Source organism: Cynocephalus volans, chromosome 8, assembly GCF_027409185.1.
Source record: "Cynocephalus volans isolate mCynVol1 chromosome 8, mCynVol1.pri, whole genome shotgun sequence".
NCBI classification, from domain to species: Eukaryota; Metazoa; Chordata; class Mammalia; order Dermoptera; family Cynocephalidae; genus Cynocephalus; species Cynocephalus volans.
Window position 1 is genome coordinate 16,809,940 of NC_084467.1, and position 27,679 is coordinate 16,837,618.

At 35.5% G+C, this 27,679-nt stretch overlaps 1 protein-coding gene across 4 annotated transcripts in view; it reads right to left on the reverse strand.

The window, feature by feature from the left end:
- USP48 (ubiquitin specific peptidase 48) overlaps positions 1-27,679 on the reverse strand; it is an 86,546-nt gene that overhangs the window by 26,197 nt on the left and 32,670 nt on the right. For 2 of the 4 annotated variants that reach the window (XM_063104562.1, XM_063104560.1), the window contains exons 7-15: positions 26,691-26,824; positions 25,909-25,991; positions 18,259-18,438; positions 14,471-14,596; positions 13,628-13,777; positions 9,088-9,285; positions 7,700-7,814; positions 6,588-6,718; positions 3,541-3,612 (exon numbers count right to left, since the gene is read on the reverse strand). In XM_063104562.1, the coding sequence (XP_062960632.1) occupies positions 3,541-3,612; positions 6,588-6,718; positions 7,700-7,814; positions 9,088-9,285; positions 13,628-13,777; positions 14,471-14,596; positions 18,259-18,438; positions 25,909-25,991; positions 26,691-26,824 (1,189 nt within the window). Of the gene's footprint in view, positions 1-3,540; positions 3,613-6,587; positions 6,719-7,699; positions 7,815-9,087; positions 9,286-13,627; positions 13,778-14,470; positions 14,600-18,258; positions 18,439-25,908; positions 25,992-26,690; positions 26,825-27,679 lie in introns of all 4 variants that reach the window. The other 2 variants (XM_063104561.1, XM_063104559.1) reach the window with 1 other exon arrangement.

The following is a 27,679-nucleotide window of genomic DNA, read 5'->3' on the forward strand; positions in this document are numbered from 1 at the left end:
TATGAGCAGTCCAAGAGCGGAAACCAACATTGGGAATTCCCCATTGAAAGAGGCCAGCCAGGGCACCCTAATAGTGAAGCCTGCAGTCACCAAGCCCCTCCAAGACACACTCGACCTCCACAGAGTGCTAGCACAATAAAAGAAACAGTGTCTACACCAAGGCAGATCACTGTGAAATTGTACAACATTGGGGACAAAGATCCAATGAGTTTCCAGAAATGGAAGGAAAAAAAAATTACCTACAAAGAATGGCTTTGGACTTCTGAGTGGTACACTGAACGCTAGGGTAGGTCCTTCAAATTTTCAAAGAAAAAGAGTTTCCAACAATTATATACCCAGGCAAAACTACCAATCAAGTGTGATGACCTTAAGCAAATGATTCTCACCTCTGTGCTCAGTTTACTTATTCATCAGTACAAGGGATGTGATAACAATATTGACTTCACAGTGTTGTTGTACAGATTAAACAAGTTAACATCTCTACACTTAGAAAACTACCAGGCACATGGTAAGCATTCAATAACTGTCCACTACCATCTTACTACTACTGCTACTATTACTACAACTACCAACATCATCAACAATTCTCCCTAACGAAGTTTTAATAGAAACTTAATGTGTAAAGTGAATTTCTAAGGTTTGATATCCTGCACATGAAAAACCTCACCCTGGGCACACAGTACACAGAAACAAAAGAAGAAAACTAACCCACGGGCCGAGCCCGTGGCACGCTCGGGAGAGTGCGGCGACGCTCCCGCCGCGGGTTTGGATCCTATATAGGACTGGCCGGTGCACTCACTGGCTGAGAGCCGGTCACGAAAAAGACAAAAAAAAAAAAAAAAAGAAAAAAAAAGAAAAAAGAAAAGAAAAGAAAACTAACCCTTATAAATATCAGATTACAAAGTATGGCTTCAAAATGCCACTGAGATACAGATCAAGCTGAAGGTCTAAAAACCACCTCCTGTTAGTTACACACTTTCTGATAGGGTGAGGTGTGCAGCATGCATCCTGAAATTATATTCAGCTTTGCCATGCTTTCTCGTCAAAACTGTCAATACAGAAATGACATAATATTGGTGGGAAGAAGAGCTGGCCAGTTAGCTCAGGTGGTTAGAGTAGGTGCTGATAACACCAAGGTCAAGGGTTCAGATCCCCTTTCCAGCTAGCTGCCAAAACAAAACAAAACAAAAAGATAGGAGGGAAGGTGGAGCAAAACTCAATGAGCTAAGGAGTTCGACGACAAACCAAGTTCTGGCACTGTTTCAACCAGATGGGCAGCACCAAGCATGAAACTTAACATTTTGCCAGGCATGCCTCAACTCTCAAAATGGATGTGCTTATCATATGCCCACATCTATGCTATGAACATAAAATCAGTTGATAGGAAAGCATCACTAAAAAATTAACCCCCTTTTGGCTGTTCACTCCACCTTTCTTTCCCTTACTTATTTACTCATGCTGCCCACTACTTAAGAGGTCACACCTTCTTTACATTTGTGCTCCTACTGTGCACTACTAGTATAAGGAATACAAACGAGGGTCAGGGTGATGCAGTGGGGAAGAACAGATGAGCTTGGAACCCACAGAGACCCCAATCCACACTCCAGGATGAGCTCCCCTACTCTTGCGGTCTGTAAATGAGAATACCCCTCATCTAGGAAGCTGAGATGCAGTGAGATAATCCAGAATGCAAATACTACTCCAGTGACAACTATTATCATTAGTGTCATCAAGGGCCCTTGATATAAAAGTGCTAGTGTACATAAGGGTTAAGTGTGAGACATCATCCACTGGTTCACAGTGAACCAATGAAATTAGAACTGAAATTAGAAATTTATTAGGAACAACAGGAATTCTGAGTATTATCAATGTTACCACATAACAAGAAATGCACAAACGTGGATTAACACAGTATAAAACACTGACATCTCAACTTCTCTGGGTGCGATTTTTCTAAAAATAGGTTTTTAAAAGGCAGGGAAGGGGACTTAAGTTTGTTAAGAGGACCTAACACATAGGACACAGGTGCTAGTCAATAAATATCTAAGAAACTAAAACATAAATAGCACTAACGATAATAAGAAATATAAAAATGCTATTCTCAAAGTGTTCAAATGGATAAAGTAGTCACAGGAAACAACTGAGATTCTTCCCTTCAAATTCAAAAGCCCTTGGGGCTAGCCAGTTGGTTAGAGTGTGGTGCTGATAACACCAAGGTCCAGGGTTCAATCCCCTATACTGGCCAGCCACCAAAAAAAAAAAAAAAAAAAAAAAAAATCAAAAGCCCTTCAATATAAGTGAGAAAAATTTTCTTTTCCAATGATTTCCTCTAAATGTGGGAGAATCTTTTATTTATTTATTTATTTAATATCCTGAAAAGTGAGAAGATATGACGTAAGAGGCAAAGGCCAGGGAGTAGAAGTTAACAGTTAAAAAGGGTAAAAGAACAGAAACATTAATCAAAGTACAGTTTAGAAAGCAGTTACTCGATTAATATCCAGAATATATAAGGAACTCAAACAACTTTACAAGAAGAAAACAAGCAACCCAATTAAAAAATGGGCAAAAGAGCTAAGTAGGCATTTCTCTAAGGAAGATATACAAATGGCCAACAGACATATGAAAAAATGCTCAACATCACTCAGCATCCGGGAAATGCAAATCAAAACCACATTGAGATACCATCTAACCCCAGTTAGGATGGCTAAAATCCAAAAGACTATGAACGATAAATGCTGGCGAGGCTGCGGAGAAAAAGGAACTCTCATACATTGTTGGTGGGACTGCAAAATGGTGCAGCCTCTATGGAAAATGGTATGGAGGTTCCTTAAACAATTGCAAATAGATCTACCATACGACCCAGCCATCCCACTGTTGGGAATATACCAAGAGGAATGGAAATCATCAAGTCGAAGGTATACCTGTTCCCCAATGTTCATCGCAGCACTCTTTACAATAGCCAAGAGTTGGAACCAGCCCAAATGCCCATCATCAGATGAGTGGATACGGAAAATGTGGTACATCTACACAATGGAATACTACTCAGCTATAAAAACAAATGAAATACTGCCATTTGCAACAACATGGATGGACCTTGAGAGAATTATATTAAGTGAAACAAGTCAGGCACAGAAAGAGAAATACCACATGTTCTCACTTATTGGTGGGAGCTAAAAATTAATATATAAATTCACACACACATACACACACACACACACACACACACACACACACACAAACGGGGGGGGGAGAAGATATAACAACCACAATTATTTGAAGTTGATACAACAAACAAACAGAAAGGACATTGTTGGGGGGAGGGGGGGAGGGAGAAGGGAGGGAGGTTTTGGTGATGGGGAGCATTAATCAGCTACAATGTATATCGACAAAATAAAATTAAAAAAAAAAAAAAAAAAATAGAAAGCAGTTACTCAACAATGGCTGCCACTTTAGAGCCTAGTCCCTAAGAGAAAATGTTTTAAGACAATACTTATGATATACTAAAGCCAAGTTAACAACAGATTCATGCTTCTCGCTTACCATGTGGACACAGAATGTCTTCATTAAAATTCAATTCCTCCTCCTCTTCTTTTCTTTCTTCCTTTGATTCATCTAATCAAAAGAAACACAGATAATAACCACTCTGGTTGTTGCATTTAAAGTTCAAAGCAGCAGATATACTACTGTGCACAATTTTGAACAAAGAAAACCTTAAAACATTCTGAAAATTAGACCCAAGTGATTCCTACACAGTTCTGCTAAGAAGTGTTATATTTCTTTCCCTTAAAAGGAGAAAAAAATCTCAATGACGGTTAACTTTTTAAAGATTTAGGTTATGCAAGATGTGCCTTTTTTCAATTTGACAAATAATTTATATATCCTTCTATTAATTCTAGTCAAGGTATTCAGAATACTGTGTCATAAACTAAGTTAATCATCTACATGTCATGTCATTTTCATCTACCTACTCTTAGCAGTTGAACAGAAAGCTTTAAAGGTGAATGAAGTGAGGTCTGACCTTTAATGTCAAACACATATAATAAGAACTTTGCTTTTTCCTGTTAATATTTCTCTTCCAATATCTGCTTTTCCTACTTATCTACACTGTATCACTGTCAATTTGTAGTTGTATGTACTAGAAATATGATCAAAAAAAATCTTAAGCATCAGGAGATTAGAAGAGTTATCCATGCATCTTTCATGTTAAGTACCTAACACATTTACAATATACTTAATGTATATAAAGAATATGTACTGATCTTTTGAAAACTCAGGAAGAAAAATGGGCAAAGGAAGGACATGACCAGATAATTCTGTCTCCCCTCTGTCTTGGTCACATACACAAATAACTTCTCAGATATGAGAAGATGGTCAACCCCAAAAATAATTTTGAAAAACATAAGCCTCAACATTGCTAGTCATTTTCATGTATCAGACTGATAAAAATTGATGTGACTGATGTACTGTTTCTGTTGAGAAGAACATGCAAAAACAAGCCCCCTAATATGCGTTCTGGTGGAAATTTACCAATAGGTACCAATATGTAGCAATTATAAATGTGTATAATTCTCTGACCCAGCAATTTCTAGGAATTTATTTCTCAGAAATAATCTGAAAATTACACAAATACATAGATACAAGGACACACACAAGGATGCGCCCTGCATCTGTGCTTATATACTAATTTTAAATTTTGAAATATAATTGGTTAAATAAATATATAATACATAAATAAGTATACATAGATATATGTAAATTTAGTGGCATTTCATTGTGCCACTGAATAAAAAGAGCTGTGTATTTTGATAGGAAGAGATGCACAACTGTGCCTATATGAGCTCCATTATAGAAAACCGCTATTTACAGTGATTATATCTGGTGGGAGGGATTTGAAGTTCTACTTTATTACATTTGTGCTACTTCAAGCTTTTAAAACTTTTAATGGGAGAAGAAGAGAAGCATATTATTCTGAAAACAATGAGAAATATTTTTAAGCTAGGCCAACCAACATCAAGGCACTTTCCAGTATAGCATCCAACTTTACTTAAAATGAAGGAACACTGGTATATAAAGAGGCTCGAAAGAGTAGCAAATAATAAATACTTAACACACTACGTCACATGATACCACTATAATTATAGTATGGATTTTCAAATGACAGGATAATAAATTTCAAATTAATGTTAAGTTCATGAATTATAGAATGCAACAAAACATTTTAGTCAAAAGAAAAAAACAGTTCAAATTTGAAAATGTTAAAAACTACAGCTCAAGGAACTTAAAAAGCTAATAGCTTTGGTGTTTTTTATTTTCTCAAAAAGTAAGGTGCAAATGATATAAAATGCTTGAATGCAGAAAATACAGAATACTTCAATAAAAAGATTAAGAATATTAAAATGGCAATAAAAAATAAATATATGAGGGTACTTCAAAAAGTTTGTGGAAAGATTCACACTATGTTTCAATTCTATTTTTCTCTCTCTCTCTTTTTTTTTTAAAGAGGACCGGTAAGGAGATCTTAACCCTTGACTTGGTGTCATCAGCTCCACGCTCACCCAGGGAGCTAATTGGCCATCCCTATGTAGGGATCCAAACCCGTGGCCTTGGTGTTATCAGCACCACATTCTCCCGAGTGAGCCACAGGCCAGCCCTTCAATTCTATTTTTCCACGAACTTTCTGGAATGCCCTTGTGTGTGTGTGTGTGTGTGTGTGTGTGTGTGTATATATATATATATATATATATATGTAAATTCTAATAAACAGGAAATAAGAAAATTAAGTGAAATAATTGCTTATGAATCACCGATCACTAACTATGGATCACTGCATATAAGTAACAAACTTCTAAATTAGTAAATCTGATCAAACCACTAGTCTCCATTTTAAATCTAAAAATAATCTTAGTGCCTTAATTTCCCTTGATATAAAGCACTGATTATAAAATTAACTTTAGTGGTTGATTTTTAATAAGATAATTTCTTATTGGAAAGCACAGCTTCAGATAACTCAGAAGAATTTATAAGCAAAAGGCTATACAAAAGCCCTCTCTTCTCTCCTTGATAAAAAATGCAGAAGCACAAGCTCACTTATCTGACGAAGGCAAACTCTAAATATGGTAGATAATCTAACACCAGAATACACCGGGCATACTATGCAATTTGCATCTGTCTTACCTTTCTTAAAACTTTTAGCCTGAAGTAAAATTAGTATTAATTTTGCATGTGATTAACTAGAGAGAGCTTGAGCCCAAAGTATGATAGGTCATAAAGGAGAATTCCACAGGTGAGTTGCTTAGTCCCTACTGAATTTTAATAGTTTAAAAATCTTTTATTTGCCCTGAGCTATTTTTGAGAGCTTGTGGTTTAACAAAAGTTGTCTTTAAAATTACATGTAGGTGGTAGATAAAATTTCTTACATTTCTGCATCCAAACTGGAATTAAATGTCTTAAAAATAACAGATGATTAATAAATACATGGTAACTTGCTGCTTTTACTACAAAATAAAATAAAATAAAATTATATGGATGGGCATTAAACCAATTTTACTAAAAATGAATGCTTATAATTTCACAACAATCTACATTACCTTTATTTAAGGTGTTGCCATTCATTTTTCCATTGCTCTGGTCTGCATCGCCATCTTGCTCATCTAGTTGTTCGAGAGCTAGCTGGCGCCAGCTCCGCAAGGAGGATTTCCCCACCCAAAATCCATCATTGCTGTGGAACAAAGAGAACGTTACATTATATAAATAAAGTTTCCTAATGTTCTCCTCCCTTTTTTCCTTGTAAAGGCCACAACGAAAGTGAATTACAAATATTCAGAACCAGCTGTTGTGCTGTTTTTTTAACACACTTTATCATTTTGGCCAATTTTTCACTCCTATTAAATAGCAGATATCTAATATTTATTTCTACCCTAAATCTCATCCTGCTTCTCCTACCCCAATTACACTCATGCCAATCACACCCATTAAATGGCCAGTTTCTTTCATTTGATTACTATTCACAATTACATACAACTGTGTCTTTAAGTATACGTGACAATGATATATATATATTTGCACATCCACGTCTATACCAACACACATTTAGGGTACTCAGTAGGCTGTTTGTGGAAAGACACAAAATAATAAACTAGATTAATATTTGTTTGGGAAATAAAAAACTTAAATTAAACCCAGACATAATTAATCCCATCCATTAACTGTCTGATTCCATTCATTCCTGAGTCCAGAGGTACTCCATGGAGTGGTGTTCAACATACTCCAAGTACCTTGGACATTTCTGATAAGGACACTCCACTGGTACCATTTGCTATTTGCTAACACCCTTACTTCAGACCCACTAAGGGGGTCACCCCCAGCCTACCGGGATGTTTTTTCTTATAACATAAGCTTTACACAAGGCCATGCCAGAGAACAGGCTAACACTCTGCCTTAGTTTGGTCAGGCCTCAGATCCACATTTCTGCTTCTTCCTCTCTAATGGATGGAATAGTTGCAAAGGCTGTCCTACTCAGCTTTATCTTTGCCACAGGAGCAATCATTGCAAAATTTACTTTTGATCTGACCCTGCAATCCACTTCCATCACTCTTCTAAAAATCCCCACTCCCTATTTTTAATAAATATGAAGCTGCTTGGTTATTACCTCTTGAAATTTTTTTAGCTTATCATAAATAATGCGCACTGTACAACATACCCCTTTACTGTTGCTTTTAGCAGATTATTAACAGTTTTATAATCTTCATTTAGTTGGTTCTTCAGACGCAACACACGACAACGTTCTACTACACATTCCTTACACAGGGCTTTCACTAGAGGCAAGAAAGAATGAAAAGAAATATAGTTTATTCACACACAGACTTCTTGTTAGGAAAAGGTTTTCAGCACTTCATAAAACACAGACGAATTCTAAAACAAAGTAACAAATTTTGACAATATAGCAAATTGGTATATACCCTAGATTATTTTGGAGATATAGATTTCAAAAAAGCAAGTTATCTGCATAAAGAACAATGAGAGACAAAATGTTATAATATGCTAGAACTATGTACACCACAAGGTACAATATGTTACAAAGTTTAGATGCAAATTATATAAGATAATAAATAACTGAGGCTCTATATTGGGGAGGAAGTCAACATATCTCACAGCTATACACGTAATGATCTTCATGTGGAAGACATCTTCAAAGCACAGAACATTAAAAGGAAAAGAAAAATGAAGGACCCAATTTAAAACACACAGAAATTCTAGGAATCATATGAAATGTGATTCTTTGAATGATCTTCCCATTGCATGGTTTATTAATTGTGAATCAAAAGCAGAAATTTAGAAATCAAAACTCCAGATGTGTATAAGAGAAGACGTGACGTATGTAGTTAAATGCAAGTTTTTATGCAGTTAAGTTGTACACAATCAGAAAATAGCATTTAATTTCGAGAAAGGGGGAGGAAGGTGTCATGCAATTTTATTTAGCCTCATCTATAGACTGGGGAAGATCCTGTGTTGCTAATTAAAAATAAAAGTGGGGCTGGCCGGTTAGCTCTACTGGTTAAAGCATGGAGCTGATAACATTAAGGCCAAGGGTTTGGATCCCTGAACATACCAGCAGGGAAAAAAAAAAAGGGGGGGGGGAGAAACAGCCAGAATCAAATAGACTATGGATACTACGTGGTCATATATAGGTCTATACTCAAGATAGAATCAAGCAGCTTCCATTCATAAACTAAATTACAAATCTACAGATCTCATACTGTTAGAAGTCCCCATAACAAGGAGGCACAAGATTTGTAATCAACCAAACAAGGGTTTATGTACTCTGAAGAGTACTACATAAACTAACAAACTACTACCAGATGGTTTTCTAAGGGCCCTATTTTATCTGCTTTGAGAGGAAGGAAAAAACAACCCTCCATGAATAGCATCAGTTGTTTAGCTTCTAATTTAGCAAATCCATTTTGCAAAGTGTAGGAAACATTCAGTCTGGCACAATTTGGGTCAAATCATCATAAACCTCCACTCATAAAGACCATAAGACTTACTACAATACTCTTTTTAAGCAGAGAAGAAAATATCTCAAATTACCCGTTAGTCTTGGACCTCCTCCATATCTACTGTAGAAAATGTCAGCCGCATATTCAGATATTCTCTTCATAATCGATATTTTATCTGGATGGAGCTTGTCGTGGGAACACAAGCAAGCATGGTTATCAATAGGCTTGGTAGGTGTTGATTCATCCAACCACTTTTGCAGCCATTCAAGAGAGACAAACTCATAGGGCTCTGAGGAAGAAAGCAATGGAAAGAACCTATGTATTTTTACAGTTTTTTGATTAAGCAATACATTTATTTTCCTCAAAAGTCAATGCAAACTTTGTCCAAAGTTAGCAGAACCAGAATCGTCATTGTTCAGGAAGATATTTGATGAATATGACACAAACCTCTAGTTAACTACCACTCCCCTGAGTTCAAGGAGCTGTGCCTGATAACAAGTCTGCACAGTGTGCCCTATGAGATCGGCTGGTATTATTAACCACATTCTACAAAAGGCATCCACAGAGAGAAGTGTCTTGCTTGATAGCACAGCAGAGCTTTGATCAGGACACCCGTGCTTACTGTCTACAAGTCATGTTCTACACTGGCTTGTCAATCATACAACCGCATCTCCTATGTTTATTTCATAAATTATTTTCATCAACACTTTTCACAAATACGTGATATACATCAGAAAATTAAAATGAGAAACCAGACTGGGCTCTAAGTTAGAAATTAACCTTGTTGGCTATTACCACCCTTCACAATCTCATTTCAACCACTGAAGATGATACTAATGTCAATTAAGAAACGGTATTTACTTCCCCCACCCAAATCCATGTCACGATCTATTCATTACATTATTTATTTCAAGAAAGTAACCTATTTTAAACCAGTTCCAGGATGAAGTATAATAGAATTGAATTATCAAATTTGAAGTGGCAAAAATTAAAAGACAAACCAAATACCTTGAAATGAGTTTTAATTTGGGGAAAGGGAATCCTAGAGTTCTCTAAAAGCCAAAATTAAAGATAAAGGGCCAGCTTTGATTACTTACAAAGATCTCCAGTGAGTCCCAGCATAAAACATAGAAGAAAACATACAGAGGTTGAATTTATATATTTGTATTATATACTACTTCTGATGAAATCCGAGGGATAGACACTTCAACGCAAAGCCCATTTTGACCAATTTTACACTCCCCTGAGAGTTACACATCTAGAAAACTAACTTCCATTTTAATTTTAGTGTAAAAACGTTTCAATTTGGAACTACTGGATCCCTTATTTGCTAAAACTGTACATCATCAACTGAGAGCCTTCTGACTGGTCAGCTCTAATGCGGCTACCGAGGAAGAGCACAGGACTGCGGGCTGAGACCAAGGTCTAATCCAAGTTCTGCCACCGAGAAACTGAACTTCAGCAAGTCACTTAAACTCTCTATGCCTCAGGTCTTTTATTTGTAAAATGAAGGTAATAATACCTGCCTTCTACCTACCTCATAGGGATGTTGTTGAGTGTAAAAGATAAGATATATGAAGTATTTTGAGCTTTTTGGAAGAAAAGAGATATAGAAAAGTTAATTATACATTCACATAATATATAAAAGAAGCGACCTTAAGATGCAGTAAAGGTAACATAGTTGTGGTATTGTTATTTACATTCAAAATACCTCCCAATTTTATTTGCCATTTATCAAATTTAATCTGCCAGGGATAGAGTACACTCGGTATCTGAAGAATGCAGAGATAAATGATCCCAATCCCAGAGTAAAATAAAAGTCTTAGCATATCTAATCTTCTCTCAAGTATATAGATTAAAATCTTCAGTAATCTGAAGGTTATCAAAAAGGGAAAACAGGATTGTGATCCGGAGTAAAATCCAAGAATAATTCACTAGGTGTTCTACTTTCCCCAGCACCAGGGAGGGGTGAGTACAGGGCAATACCTGCTAATGCTAACTGAATGAATAGGGCTGGCCTGTTAGCTCATTTGGCAGAGCACGGTGCTGATAACACCAAGGTCAAGGGTTCAGGTTCAGACCCCCTACCGGCCAGCATCAAAACAAAACAAAAAACCTGAAAGAATGGAATCTAGGAAAACTAAAATGCACAAAGCACTCCTTGCCAGGGTGTGTCTGCTGAAATTCAAGGCCCAGGGTGACTGTAACCTTGACCCATCTAGCAACAATGTAACTCAAAGGCAGTTAGTTCAAGACAACATTTTCCAATCCCCTATTAGAGTCCCACAAAAAACTTCTGAATGAAGCTTGTTTCGGTTTATTAGAAAAATCACGTATGGCTTTATAGTAAAAAGAGGAAGGAAGAGAGCAGAGACTGGACCCATAATTCTGATGTAATACCGTACTCATTATTAACTCAGCCAGTTTTCCAGATTTCATTTTGGTGTGCTGGGGGATCCATGGGAGAGTGACTATGGTCACAGAAGTCTTTCTTTCTTTCCATATCAATCTCTATTACCATAAAGAGTTGCATCGATCTCTGCCAAGAGCTTCCCTGAGAATAGGGGTTGAGCACAAATCTCGCATAGATCTTTCTGTACTAGAAAAAGACTCCTGGCAGGCTCTCAAAGATGTTCCCTAGTATTTGTGGTTCAGTATACTACCTAGGGTAAGCATTGCCTTCCAAAGGCATGGATAATCAACTACCAAATGGGAGTGAAAACTCTACTGCATTATGAACTTGGAAATAATCGGACTGTATGAAATCTCAGCATTTGATGAACCAGGAAAGTAACTGTTAAAATATTTACCAAAGGAACATGTAAATTTTGGTGCAAAGTTATTTCTAATATTCAAAAAAAGCCTGGATTTTACACACAACTCATTTTCTTTTGTAAAGTTATAAAGTCTAGAACATTCATGGCATCAAAAATATTTGAAACAGGGCTGGCCAGTCAACTCAGTTGGTTAGAGCATGGTGTTATAACACCAAGATCAAAAAATATTTGAAACAGGGCTGGCCAGTCAACTCAGTTGGTTAGAGCATGGTGTTATAACACCAAGATCAAGGGTTTGGATTCCTGTACCAGTCAGCTGCCAAAAAAAAAAAAAAGAAAGAAAGAAAGAAAATGTGAAGGAAAGGCTGGCCAGTTAGCTCAGTTGGTTGATAACACCAAGGTCCAGGGTTCTGGCCAGCAGCCACCACCACCCCCCAATTGAAATACTTTACCTAGAGATAATTTAAACACATTTCAATTTAATAAAATGGGCCCAAAGAGTTCCTGTTCCCAGTGAGGATTAGATTTTAGGATAAACAACCCTCCTTTAAATATTTTCACAGAGAGAAGATTTAGAAATACATAACAAAAGACTTCCAAGTGGCAGCACAAAATCATGGTCATTAACTTTGAGTTAAGTTTACTGCAAATGGGAAAAAAATTATAAAGCTCATAATTGGTAAAAGCATAGATAACATGGAGAAATATTCTAAGAACATAAGTGTAGGTTCTTATACACAATGTTAACTTGACATTCACATCTACGGACTATTTTGAACTAAAGGGTAGTTCAAAATAGCATTTTACTTTAGACACAGTAAGTACCTTTTTCTTATCTAGTGAATACAGAAAACTGTGAATAAAGTTCAGAAAATAGATTTCTACGTCCCAACTCCTTTAAACAAAGACCTATTAATTTAGAGATCTGAATCATGGATTCACTTCCAAATCATTTCCAGTTAAGCCAAGGTCAGTCTAATTCTTTACAATAATCCCAACCCTCAGTTAAAGTAACAGGTTGCAAAGAAGGGTCAGAGTCAAATTAAGATGCAGTTTTAAAATAACTTATAAAAGCTATTCTTACAGATTTAACAATGTATATATATCGTATATATAATATGGAAAATTAAGATATCAAAAAGACAAAACCACCAGTACAATTATGCTTGAGTATTTATTTTTCTCAAGTTAGGGTTAAATTGCCTCTCTTCTCTAAGCAGGAGTTAAGTTTGGGAAATTCATGTTTAGAAATGACAAAAATAACTTATTACGCAAATGGTATATAAGCCTTAAAAGAATGGGTTTCTTTTTTGAGACTCTAGGTAAACTTGAATAAACAGACAGGAAAGAGATGAGCTGAGTTATTCGGGATAATTCTAAGAAATCAGGGGTCAGCAGAAAGTATTTCTACTCAGCATAATAATATTTGGTATTAAATTTCAAATAAATCTAATAGTATCAAAAAAAGTACTCATATAAAAGAATGCCTGTTAACACTGTTAGAGCACAAAGTATGCAAAGAAAAAGAATAAGCAAACTGCTTCCATAGTAATCCAATCAGTTTTTTCTTTAGAAACAATTTAATATCTCACAAAATAGAAACATCTACAAGAGTCATGTATGCAGAGTGCTGACCTAATCTTATAGTGTATTAACAGCTTCCCATTTTTAAAAGTACATGATCATAAATTATATGGAATGCTACACATCAAGTTTTGCTGGTTTACACAGTAATTTTAGAGTGTGGCTTTAATGGGTTATAAAGGGTGAAAAAAAGTTTCTTCATATACATTTGTGAACATAAAAAACAAGGCACTTAATGGCAACAGTGCTGTCCCAGAATATCTTACAGACCAGCTCCAGCAGGTAACCTTTGGTACAGCTCCTTAACCTCTTCGTGTTTTGCTTTTCCTTTATCCACACTTTGCTTACGCATCTCAGCCATTTCAATACACCATTCCTCAAATTTGGAATTATCCCGATCTACCAGCTCTTGAAGAAAGGCTATTTAAAAGAGAAAGACATAAAACAACTTTTTTATTCTAGTCTTCAAAGACAGAGAACCATGCTGATCTCTCAATTATATCAAAATGGCTAAGACTGGTGGCATTTCCTATTATGGTCTCCCCTTCTGCTAGAGACCTCCAACTCGAAGGCAGAAGTAAAACTGAAGACACACTGGAGTAACACTAAGTGATTCCCAACACCTAACTCCATGACATCAGTAGCCACCCAGAAACATCAAGTGGGTCAGAAACACCACTCCAAAACAAATGACGCCACAGAGTCCAGAACAGTATTAGGTAAAAGACAAAGACTGCCTTCAGGCCATTTTTTTAAATCTAGAAAATCTATAAGCAGCTGGTTAAAACTCACAAGTGCTCTATAAACTGAGTAAAATAAAATCAAATTGCTCTTTAAATACATGTCTTGATTACCTTTGTGACTTTTTTTTTTTCATTGCTTTTGCTTTTCTTTAGGAAGGTTCAGTGACAAAGTTCTGTCCAAGGCTCCCTTATTTCAAAAAATAAATAACTACTTCAAAGCAAATTTATGATTAATATTTACTTTCACCAATGTTTACCATATGGAATCAGCCTATCATAATAAATAAAAGCAATCTGTTGTTGCTTGTCATTAACCTTTGAGTATGGCTTCTAAAACATTTCCCTGATACAATCCTGGAAAATTGTTTACCTGGAACTTCAACAGTCGTGTTGGGCTTTTCTTGAGTTTGCAGTCTATAAACCAACATGTATGCATTTCGAGAGCAATGAGTTCCTTTGCCACACTTGGGTTTACGTGTCTGGGACTTAGAAGGCTCTGCTGAGGCAGGGAAATCAAAAGATGATTTGACTAGAATGCCTATAGTTTGTTTATTCTTTAGGGGGGCCACAGAAAACAATTTCTAAAATACATACCCAAGATACTTTAATATGGATCTACAACATTAAAAGGCTATACAAATTTAGTGGACTCTTCGAATTTTTGAATATTTAAAAAATTTACTACCCATCCCCTTTGCCTAGCACATTCCATTTTTTAAAAAATGAAAAGGAAGTACTATTTTCTCCAAGGACAAACCTGGAACAAGAAAAAGGTACTGCTGCTATGAATTAATTTTTGTATTATTATTTTTAAATTGACATGTAGTAATTGTACACATTTATGGGATACAGAGTTATATTTCGATATATGTATGAGTTGATTTTAATGTTAGTCTTCAATTATAAAAATTAATTCAGACCAATGTAATCATCAAATGGAATATGGGGCTTTAACTCTCCTGGCAATGTTTTTATTCGTAATCTGAGTGCTTGGTACACAAGTACTTATTTTAGCATTGTTTTTTAATAAAGTAAAAGTTAATATAAAATGTACACATATAGTTAGAAAAATAAAAATTAGATGATCATTTTAGTAAACAGAAGTGCTTTAATTTAGTAAAAAAATAAAAATAAATTCAGACAACTGTCCAAAGAAATAAAATAGCATATTCAAAAAAACTGAATGAAATGCTAAAGAGCAGAAAGATTAGCCACTAATCTCTATAAATTCAGTAGCAAGTGGAAAACATTAAGTGTTTTAGATGGCAAGTACAAGTACAGTCTTCCCTTGGTATTCATGGGAGATAGGTTCCAGGACCTCCTATGGATACCAAAATCCAAGGATGCTCAAGTCCCACCAGAAAATGCTGTTGTATTTGCATATAAACTATGCACATCCTCCATATACTTCAAATCATCTCTAGATTACTTATGATCCCTAATACAATGTAAATGCTATGCAAATTGTCATTACTGTATTGTTTAGGGAATAATGGCAAGAAAAAAAGTCTGTATGTGTTCAGTTTAGATGCAATTTTTTCCCCCTATAGATAAATTTTTTTTTTGGTGTCTGGCCAGTTTTTTTTCCAAATATTTTTGATCTGTGGTTGGTTGAACACACAGATGTGCAACCCATGGATTCAGAGGGCCGGCTGTGTATCACGTGAGAGTGATCTTCAAATTGGGTTTGAGTATTTCAGGATAACCTTCCAAAGGTAAAAGGTCACAGGCAGTTCAGAGGAAATCAATGACCATATCTTCAATTCACTATTTTCTTTTCTAAAACTGATCTGCCTCAAAGTTGAGGTCCCATGATGGTTTTTACCTCTTCTTTCACAATCATCTGTCTCCCACTCTACAAAAGAAAGATATAATAACCTCTCACCCAGTGACAAAAAAAAAAAAAAGAATCTCATCCATCTCATTAAAAGATATATTTACGGGGCCGGTTAGCTCAGTTGGCTAGAGCATGATGCTGGTAACAATGAAGTCCAGTGTTCGACCCCTGTACCAGCCAGCTGCCAACATTTTTTTAAAAAAAAAAGATTTACAGTAGAATTTTACTCTGTGCTTAATCCAATAAAATTTATAACATACATTTATGAGTTTGATCAATTATGTAGTAATATTTATAATTTTAAAAAACAACAATACTCAGTCCAGAAGAACTTTTTAACCACTTAAAGCTTATGGTCAGGGCCGGCCCATGGGTCACTTGGGAGAGTGTGGTGCTGATAACACCAAGGCCACGGGTTCGGATCCCTGTATAGGGACGGCCGGTTAGCTCACTTGGGAGAGCGTGGTGCTGACAACACCAAGTCAAGGGTTAAGATCCCCTTACCGGTCATCTTTAAAAAAAAAAAAAAGAGCTTATGGTCACAGAAAACTTAGCATATTCCAATAGAACAAAATTCTGTAGGTTAAGGGTAATGGAGATACTAGTGCAGAATAAAAAGGAAGTGTTAAAAATGTCCTACTATAAAAGAAGACCTGTTTGTGGATCTCTGAAAAGGATGATAATAGGGATCAAATCCCTATGGTATTCAGTATCTTTTGGATGCTCTTAAGAGGGATGTTGCAGTTTAAATTTCAATATTTATAATTTGTCATAAATTATGTTACTTGGAACTACTTATATTTATGATGAAAAATGTTCAATTTTAAAATGTGCAATGAGAAACAAAAGTTGTTCAGCATTCTTATAAATACATGAGTAAAAAAGATTGAAGACTCCTTTACTGTCATAGGGAATTAAAATACCAGGAGAATGTACAGGTAAGAGGAGGTTAGTCATCTGTAAATGGAGAGTATCCAAGATTTAAGATGCTCATTACTTTGTTTAAGATGGAATATCAAGTGATTCATAAAAGCTCAGGATAGAATACTGTAATGAATGTCTAATGGAATTTGATGAACAAGTATTTCCTATTTTTAATTTAAAAAACCAGATGAAACCTTCAATACATGTTGCATATAACAATGAAAGAATTATTAAAACTCTGGAATGGGATACTGATGGGTGTGGAGTGTCTTTCTCTTGAACTGCTTTAAAATTTAGAATTACCGGGCCGGCCTGTGGCTCACTCGGGAGAGTGTGGTGCTGATAACACCAAGGCCCCGGGTTCGGATCCCATATACGGATGGCCGGTTCGCTCACTGGCTGAGCGTGGTGCTCACAACACCAAGTCAAGGGTTAAGATCCCCTTACCGGTCATCTTTTAAAAAAAAAAAAAAAAAAAAAAAAAAAATTTAGAATTACCCATATATAGAAGATAGACAGGACAGCCTAATGTTTTTAATCCTACAATTCTCTGACTAAAATGAAGATAAATCAAATAAAACCTCAGTAAAGAACAGTCAAATAAAACCATGACATAATTATTCACAATTTAAAGCTACAGGACTGGCTGGTTAGCTCAGCAAGGTTAGAGTGTGGTATTATAACACCAAGGTCAAGAGTTTGGATCCCTGTACCAGGCAGCCACCAAAAAACCAAGTAAGCTACATCTCAATCCTGTTCCTAGTAAGAATGCAGCAATTAAAAAAAAATAACAAGCAAAGGTTAAGAACTTAAGTATTACTCCAGTAAAATGGAAGCAAGATAGCTGAAAGTCTATAAACACACAAATGTGATTTAAAAATAGATAATACCTCTCCAAACTACAAGAATCTAGTCACCATGTGAATATCTGCAGAGATGATCCATATGTCTTGAAAGCCTGATACCAACTACCATGCTCCTCTCTGTTGGACACCTTGGAAAAGTGGCTCAGATACAGTAAGAAATCTACTATTCATCATCGCTTCTCGGCCTTTTGGCTAAGATCAAGTGTAGAAATTTACTATTCATCATCTTTAGCTTAATACCAACCATTCTCCTAACATGAATCTGATAATTAAAGATTGATTTTTTGCCTTCAAGCTCGACTGGAAAGCATGACATTATGAAAAGCATCTCTGGAGCAAAATCTTTTTTTTTTTTTTCTTTTTTAGAGCAGGCATTGCTCATAAAAGATGCTCAGTGATTTTATGTGTTTAAGAAATGTAAATATCCTTGATAGACCATAACAACCTTGGGCCATAATAACTTATCACAAATATTTCCAGTAAAAAAAAAATTTATATTTTAAAAGGGCACTCACAACTTAAAGGTTTTACCTAGATCTTCCTCAATCCCTAGTTGCAATTTCTTCCCCTCCATCTTTTCTATGTCTTCATCATTGAACTTGTACCATTCACCAGATTGTGGGTCTTTCACATGAGCAATGTAGTGGCCAGAATAAGCACTCACTCCTCTGTGTATAAGGACTGCACTGAGTTCATACACATAGGGCCCACCTGGAGAAGGGGAAAGGGATAAAGGAAAAGAAACTTTGGATAACAATATTTCTTCTTATATCTTGAGCCTGAATTGTAATAATTACAATCCTTACACTCCTGGTAGAATTCAAAACATGATACCTAAGATAAAAAAATATTTAGTCTTATAAAATAATATAGTAGACATTCTCCTAAGCAGTGCACTGTATTAACTCTCCATTCCCTCTGCAAAATATATGGAAGGAAAACTACCGCACTGTGGGCACACAGGGTTGATAAGCTGCTCTATAGCGTACTGTGCCCTTCTATACAAACTGGCTGAGCCATATGCTTACCAAAAATCAGCTGTTCATATTCTCCAATGTGTTACAAAAAGTAATTAAAACTTACACAAACCAATGGAGATGTGTGTAAAATGAAAAGCTGTTGTTTCTAGAAAAAGAAGATAAATGTTGTAGAAAAACTGGAGGCAAGTCATTAAGAAAAACTGCTTTCAACACACGTGTAGGCATTGGGGCACAAACTTTCACTAATAAATAAGTTTTGGGGATCTGATATACATATGACATGTAAACTAACTTGATCATGGTAATCATTTCATAAAACATTAAGATCATACAATTTTATTTGTCAATTATAGCTCAATAAAGCTGGAAAAATAAAATTAAAATATAAATAGGCAGAAGTAAGAACATTTGAAACGATAGGAGAGAAAACATTAAAAATCTACAATAATTTTACACTCATTTCTTTAAAGTATTTTAAGTTCGTATGCCATTTAAAATAAACAAAAATCTACAAATCCAGCCTATATATTATACATGTGCTTACACAAGAAAAAGCTTTATGCATACATCAAAATACTGGCAATGAATGAACATTTAATTTTTAAGAGAAAATAAAAACTTTAAAGCTTGAAAAAAATACTGTAAAAATCCTAAACTTAAACCAATTATAGGGGGAAAATGTGCTGGAAATGATCACTTCTACTACATGTTTTATTACTAAAAATTACAAAAACAAGAAAAGTTCATTAATAATCCCACATAACCATTATTAATACTGAAACCATTATTAATACTGAAACCTTGCATTCTTGTAGCTTAGTGGGGGAGATAGTAATGAGGTTTAATACCTGGACCAAAGCCCACTGAACTCACCCCAGCTGGAAATACTTAATATATTAGGACAGATAAAAATGTATTCATTAGCTGAAAGGAAATACGAATTCTCAGAAGCCACATACCACGTGAAGGCAGGAAGCTACAAAGGTATGGACAAAAAAGACAGTTGCTTTCTGAGAGCATTAGGTGAACTTTGTTTTTTCACTTCCCAAGAGGCTTGTGGGACCAGAGACAAAAATCAAGGCCGATAAAAGGTAAAGAGTCTAAAAGATGACTCCCATCATAAAACTAGGACTCTTTTTTAAAAAATTAATGAATAATATTTGTACATACTCATATTTATGGGATATAATGTAATGTTTGATATATGTTTACATTGTGGAATGATTAGATCAAGCTAATATATCCATCATCTCACATACTAATCATTTTTTTGTGGTGAGGACATTTAAAATCTATTCTTTCAGCAATTCTGAACTATAAAATGCATTATCATTAACTATAGCCACTATGCCGTGCAATGGATGTCTAAAACTTCTTCTAACCAAAACTTTGTACCCATTGAATATCATCTCCCCATTTCACCAACCCTCTGCAGTTACATGTCCCCCACCTCCTGGTAACCACCATTCTACTCTCTACTTCTACGGTTCAACTTCTTTAGATCCCACATATAAGTGAGATCATGCAGTATTTGTTTTTCTGTGCCTGGCTTATTTCCCTTAGCATAACGTCCTCCAGGTTCATCCATGTTACCACAAATGACAGAATTTCCTTCTTTTTAAAGGCTGAATAGTATTCCATTGTGTATATACACACACACACACACACCCCACATTTTCTTTGAAAGTAGAGTTCTTCAGTTTAAGAGATAACAGAAATGAACTTGCCCTCCACAGGAAAACAGTAGGGAAAAATTACCTGCCTTATACTTACTTTGACACTTGGGGGTAAGAAAAAAACAAATCTCCACTGCAACCTCATGAAGATTTCTACAATGAATTCACAATACCTAGGAAGTCACAAAAACCTCAAGCCAAGATTTTTGTTTGATGTGGTACTGGGATGAGTGACAGTTCTAAGGAATGAGTTCAGTCAACCACACCCCCTCCCCAACAGACAAAAGAAAAGGACATAAGTCACTATAACTGAGGCAGCAAACAGACAAAACCAAACACATGAAGACTTCACCCCAGTTATGAGAAATAGCAAATAAATAAAACTTTGAGTATATTTAAAGAACTAAATGATGGGATTGAAAGTAAGGAATAAGAGATATAGTAAACAAAAATCAGATGATAAAGAACCAATATGAACTTCCAGAAATGAAAATTACAGTAATTGAGAGTCAAAATTCTATAGAAGACAACTGCAGATGAGGTTCACCTGAATAGAGAAATAATGAAGTGGAAGGTAGAGCTGAAGAATTATGCAGAATGCAGGACAGAGCAACTATTAGTTAGGAGACATGAAGAGTGAGAAAGCCTAATACACATCTACTGGAATTCTAGAAGAAGAGGGGAAAGAATGAGGAAGAGAAAAAGAGATAGTGGTTGGGAAATTTTCAAATGCCCTAGGTGAGGATGACAAATAAATTAAAAATCCAACCAAAACCAGTCACAGTGACTCTGTAAAACCCAAAAACCAAAGAAAGAATCTTAAAACCAGAATAAAAAAGGCCACTGGAAGACAAGAATTCAACTGCTACCAACTTCTCAACAGCAACAAAGGAAGCCCCAAGACAACACAATATCTTCAGTGCAATGAGTGAAAATAACCGTCCGTATTAACCAACAAGACCCTTATGAAAGGAATTTTATAAACTCTAATTCAATATTAAAAAAGTGATTCCAGATGAAAGGTCTAGAATTCAAAAAGGAATGATAAACAGAGGAGGCAGGTAAACTGATCACCAGAAGTCCTATAAAAGCATCCTACGAACTAAAACAAATATGGAAAATAACAATTTAAGAGATCAATTTCTTAATGTTTTGAGGTTCTTGCACTGATTTTAGAAGGTAAAGATTTTAACTCAAGTTAAGTATGCATGTTATAATTTCTAGGTTAATGAATAAAAGGGCAAAATAGCAATTTCAGCTGGCCCAGGCCATCTCTGCCCTGAGGGCATTTTCACACTCCACATTTCAAGGGCTTACCTGGAATCGCCCACCCACTGTTCTTTCTACTACACTGCACTCTCCCAATTACTTCATGGTAAAAGTGAACCAGAAACAGCCTCTCCATCTCTCCAACCTCAGGCAACCATAAAGAAAATTACTTAGCCCTGAGAAGAGCATCAGAAATAATGAAAAAAGGGGTAAAAATGCCCTGGCCTTAGATTGACCATACTAGGTTCTCATAGCTCGGATGAGTCAGGGAATTTCTCAAGCCTTGAACCTTAAACCTAACTAGTAGGGGCCCCAGGTGCCTGAAAGAAATAAACTTAAAGGCTTTGTGGAGGAGGTGGCATTCTTCCCAGCCCTAGAGGAATCTCCATGAATAATTTTCCATGTACAATAACCAGCAAACAGTAAAAGACAACCGGGTACAAGAGAAACAAGGCAACATTAAAAGAACCAGCTCAGCAAAAATAAACCTGCATAATATTTCAACATTTTTGATGATGGATTATAAAACAACTAAGCTTTCAACATTTAAAGAAACATGTTCAAAGAAATTAACATTTTTGGTTACCTTTAATGTATCTATGAACAAATACTGATGACAACACACTTTAAATACATAAATAACTTAGAAAAGTCATACATTTCTTTTTCTGGCTATATTGACCTAATTATTCAAAAGCACGTCATTTTGCAAGAAATGGGTGAGGGGGAGGGGAAGAAAAAAGAAAGGGAGATTGAAGGGGAAGCAAAGACCAGGATTCTTCAGAAGCATAGCAGACTCCATAGTTGGCCCAGAGGATGGGAGTCTGGGATAGATAAGGCTCTGGCAAGCTCAGACCTAGTTGTCAAAGACATAGAATATCCAATAGATGAAACCCCAGCTGGAGACACAGAAGTCAGCAGTGTCCAAAGACATTCCAGGGTCTGGGGAGAAGAACAAAGTATGGCGAACCTGATAACTACCACTGACTCAAAAGTGCTCTGGAGCATCACCAGAGGGGCTCTTCTCCAGTTACCTTCAATAACCCAGATGAAGAAGCAGAGGGAGCAGAGTAAGATGTAATTATGGGTTACCTTTTGCCTGGCAATATCCCAGGAGGAAAAAGAGTAAACTAAACTATCATGTTTAGGGATCAATATGGTAAAATGCTAAAGGAAAAAATGGAAGTGACTGGTCATAAAAGTCAGCTGGTTATATTTAGGGGGAGGAAGGAGGTTATAGCTAGGAGGGGCACAAAGGAGGGTTTTGGGGTACTGGAAATGTTCTGTTTCTTGATCTGGGTAGTGCTCGTGCAGATGATCATTTCGTGATAATTTGCCAAGCCATGTATTTTGAACTTTTAGGAATGTATTATATCTCACAATAAAAAGGAAAAAAACTAGGATAGAGTGAGATGTGTGAAATTTAAACTACAGAAGGACAAAGTAGGGAACGGCCCTCAGTAGATGGAAGACAAGATCACTGAAGGAGAAAAGTTGCTACGAGGTTTGTTGGAAGGGATTCTTAATAGTATTCTCCCTCCAAATTATTAATGAAGACAGAAAGCCACAGATGTATTAGCAGTAACTATGACTTTATCACCAATACACACCACAAAAATTTCCATATCACATTACCATTATTGCCAATAACCTGGATTTACATTCATCAACTTCAGAATTATGGTAGTTTTAAAATTGCCAAGAAGGGCCGACCCCACGGCGCACTCGGGAGAGTACGGCACTGGGAGCGCAGTGGCGCTCCCGCCGCAGGTTTGGATCTTATATAGGGATGGCCAGTGCGCTCACTGGCTGAGCGCGGTGCGGCCGGTCACAAAAAAGACAAAAAACATAATAATAATAATAAAATAAAATAAAAAATAAAATTGCCAAGAAATACGACAGGAATTGAGTTAGCATCAGGTGCTAATGCTCAAGGAATGAGGATTCCTCATTCTACAGATCTCAGAATATCTGCAGGCTCGCTATTTAAAGAAACGAGTGAATTCCCCTTTTAAGAATATATCTTTTAAAGAATGAAATTCTGCCATCCACACCAACATGGATGACCTTAAGAGAAAATTATGTTAAGTGAAACAAGCTAGGCACAGAAAGAGAAATACTGCATGAAAAAGAAAGACAGATACAACAATAACAACTATACATTGAACTTTCAAAAGGACAGAACAGAGGGCTGGCCCATGGCTCACTTGGGAGAGTGTGGTGCTGATAACACCGAGGCCAAGGGTTCAGATCCCTATATAGGGATGGCCGCTTAGCTCACTTGGGAGAGTGTGGTGCTGACAACACCAAATCAAGGGTTAAGACCTCCGTAACAGTCATCTTTATTTAAAAAAAAAAAAAAGGACAGAAGTTACCAGACATGGGAAAGGGAGGCGGGAGGGGAGGTTAGTGGGAAATTGGTAAAGGGCCACAAAAAATAATTACATTGTATAATGTTGAATATACTAATTATCATGATATGAGCATCCCATATTGCATGCCGGTACTGATGTTCTACACAGTATCCCACAGATACATATCATCAAGTATGTTTCAATTTTAAAAATTAATTAATTAAAAAAGAATAGATCATCTTTTAGATCTATTTTCTCAGCTTTGGGTGCATATGTGTGTGCAGACACATATGAATAAGAAGACAGAAAAATATAAATATTGGTTATCTGGGTGATGGTTTTTATTTCTCTTCTTTATGCTTTCTGAATTTCCCACATTATCTGAATAAACCCTGTGCAATTATAACAAAAGTTAATTTGTTTTTCAGTCTTCTAACTATATCAGGTAACACATTTTAATACCAAACATTACAACAACCTGTGAAAGATGAGCCTATAACTACAAACTACTGGATTAATTTTACAGTCCTAGCTAACAATTCTAAAATAAGACAATAATTACTCCTCAACTTAAAAATTAAAGGTTTACTATAAATATACTAAAATTAAATATTTCTACAGGTTTTAAATCTATCAAGTTTATTTGATAAATACCTTATTTTCTTAACAGCATAAATTGCACAAATATATAATACATTTAATAACAATAATAACTATTCAAACACATAAGTGGAATGAAGAAAATTGATAATTTCACATTTCCTAAATTTCTGACCTCTGAGAAGCCACTAATCCCTCAGACTACCCCAATTTCAAACAATTCAAAGGAAGCAGGACGACTATACAAAGTGAATTATAGCTAATTTACTCATTCAACAAAATGTAACAATGATGAAGCCCAAAAGCAAAGTTTATAGCAGCTTCCTTATCCACGGAGGTACAAATTTTAAACCAAAGCACTGATAGTGCATCATACATTTGAAACCTTGAGTTTTATTTAACACATCCCTCCCCCACCTTCCCAATAATTCTTTTAAAGGATTTTATGGTTTGTTTCAATTGTAAGTTACCTCTAGAACTTTATTGGGGGGAAGAGAGAGAGCTTATGAAATAATTTCCATATTAAAAATTTTATAAGTAGTAAGATCAACCTTACTACTTATAAAAGTCTTTTCAGTCAGAGAAAGAGAAACATAAGGGGAAAATGTTTGTTTTTTCTAACAAGAATCATCCTATTTGGTAAGATGAAGACTACCAAAAGAAAATGGCAGTAATTATTTCTTGAAACTATAACACAGCATCCTAAGACATATCAGTGGTCACTAATATGAAGAATTACAGCATAAATATTGGAATTATACCAAATAACATTTCTAATAAAATATTTTTTTAAAAACAAAGGTTAACAGAGGCAACACGGAGACTCTTAGTTTCATGAGGAATAACAGATAATAGTATTGAGACTAAGGTAACAAGTATGGGTTCACTAGAATACCTTTTTCATTTTTAAAAAATTCCTTTTATTGCCTTATATAGATATTAATGAACCATCTAATCTTTATGTGCTTAAACTCAGAAAATGAAATAACATCTTAGCTCATCCAAAAAAGCCTTTTTCGGGCTGAGCCCATGGAGCACTCAGGAGAGTGCGGCGCTGGGAGCGCGGCGATGCTCCTGCCGCGGGTTCGGATCCTATATAGGAATGGCCGGTGCACTCACTGGCTGAGTGCCGGTCACGAGAAAGACAAAAAAAAAAAAAAAAAAAAAAAAAAAGCCTTTGTTCCCAGACAGAGATTAGTAAATAGAAATTAGCAGTAAACTACTATTATATATTCATCACAAGTAGATTACAAGTTATAGTCTCTGAGCACTATAATTTTCACTGCTCAGTAAAAATATTACCTTTATGTTCCACATAAGGCTCCATATCCAAAATTTCTGAGAAGCCAATGTAGGTATTCAGCTTTTTCTTATGTCCAGTTTGCCTAACCAAGAGGAAAGCTGATTATATTTATATTTAAAACAATCATAAAACAATATATAAGCTCTATCATCTATTTTAATAAGCTCAACAGTAGCTAGATTTCATTTAGCAATCTTGCTCAAAAACCTGTACAGTTAGAAGTAAACATAATATTGCTTTATAATTGAGCAAATAATAATCAATAGGTTAAAAGGTATGAATTCAAAGTGCTGATTCCAAATACAACTTATTTCCAGAAGTTTTAATTTAATCACAAAAGGAAAACACAGGCACTCCTGCTTTATAAAAGACCCGCATATGTGCAAACATTGCCTAGACTTTAATTATAAAATGAAAGATACACTCCCATGGGGAGAGGGGAAGGATAATAGTAATGACTAAGAAATTTACTCTAAAATATACAGTAATACAGAATGTCAAGGGAATTCACTCCTTGAAGTTTTTAGTAATTCCTTAGAATAAAAAGGTAAGAATTCCTTACTTTTCTAGTTCTCAATTACATTTGACTGGCTTCTTTAAGAATTTTATAATAAAATCATGAAATACTGACATTTCAAAATGACAGGTTCCATCTACAATTTTCATCCCCAAACCTAGAGTTTCAAATTATAATCATTCTATTATTTTATTTGTCTATGGTAAAATCTGTACACATTATTAGTCCAGTGAACAATGAATACTACTACTTGCACATGTTTACCTGTCAAAGACAAAACGCATTAGCTGCAAGTTCAGAGTGCAAGGAAGGCTGAGAAGTCGAATCTTCCTTGTTGCATTCTGTTTGCTTTGACAGTTTTCACAAAAGTATCGATTGTCTCCTTCTAATTTTTCTTCCTGATCAACAATAAGACATATTAGTTAAAAAAAAAAAAAAAAAAGCTGATAATGGAAGGATTTAAAACAGCTGATAAAACCTCTGATGTAAAGCATAATTTCAGTTTAGTTAATAGCTGCCATTCAAGTTGTTTAAAATCAAGCTACCATAAACGATGGACACATAAGATTAAAAGGCACTGCTTAGCAGTGACATTATCAATTTGTATACAATGACATTTAAAATTGATGTGACTATTTCCAGAATGTATGATTTTAAAAATACCAGAATGCTTCAAAAAGCTTGTGGAAAAATAGAATGAAAAGATAATACCAATCTTTCCATGAACTTATTCAAGTACCCTGGTACTTGTGTCAGGTCCTTTGTCCTGGTAATCCCATTTCCAAGAATTCTAAGGATGTATGTTTTAAAAGAAATGTTGTATGTACTTTGCTGCAAAATTAATTTTAAAACATGAAAACATAGGGGCTGGCCCGTGGCTCACTCGGGAGAGTGTGGTGCTGATAACACGAAGTCCACAGGTTTGGATCCCTGTATAGGGATGGCCGGTTTCCTCACTGTGTGAGTGTGGTGCTGACAACACCAAGTCAAGGGTTAAGATCCCCTTACCGGTCATCTTTTTAAAAAAAACAAAACAAAACAAAAAAAACCCATGAAAACATGAATAGGTGAAAAAATAGGTAGAAAGTACATATGGGCACCAGAATAGAGAATTATATATATATATAATAAATATATATATAATAGATATTATATATATATATATTTAATATATATGTTGTTAAAATTACTAAACTACATTTATGAGATGAAGCTAAAAGAAAAATGCAGAAAAATCAAATGTTTTGGCTAAT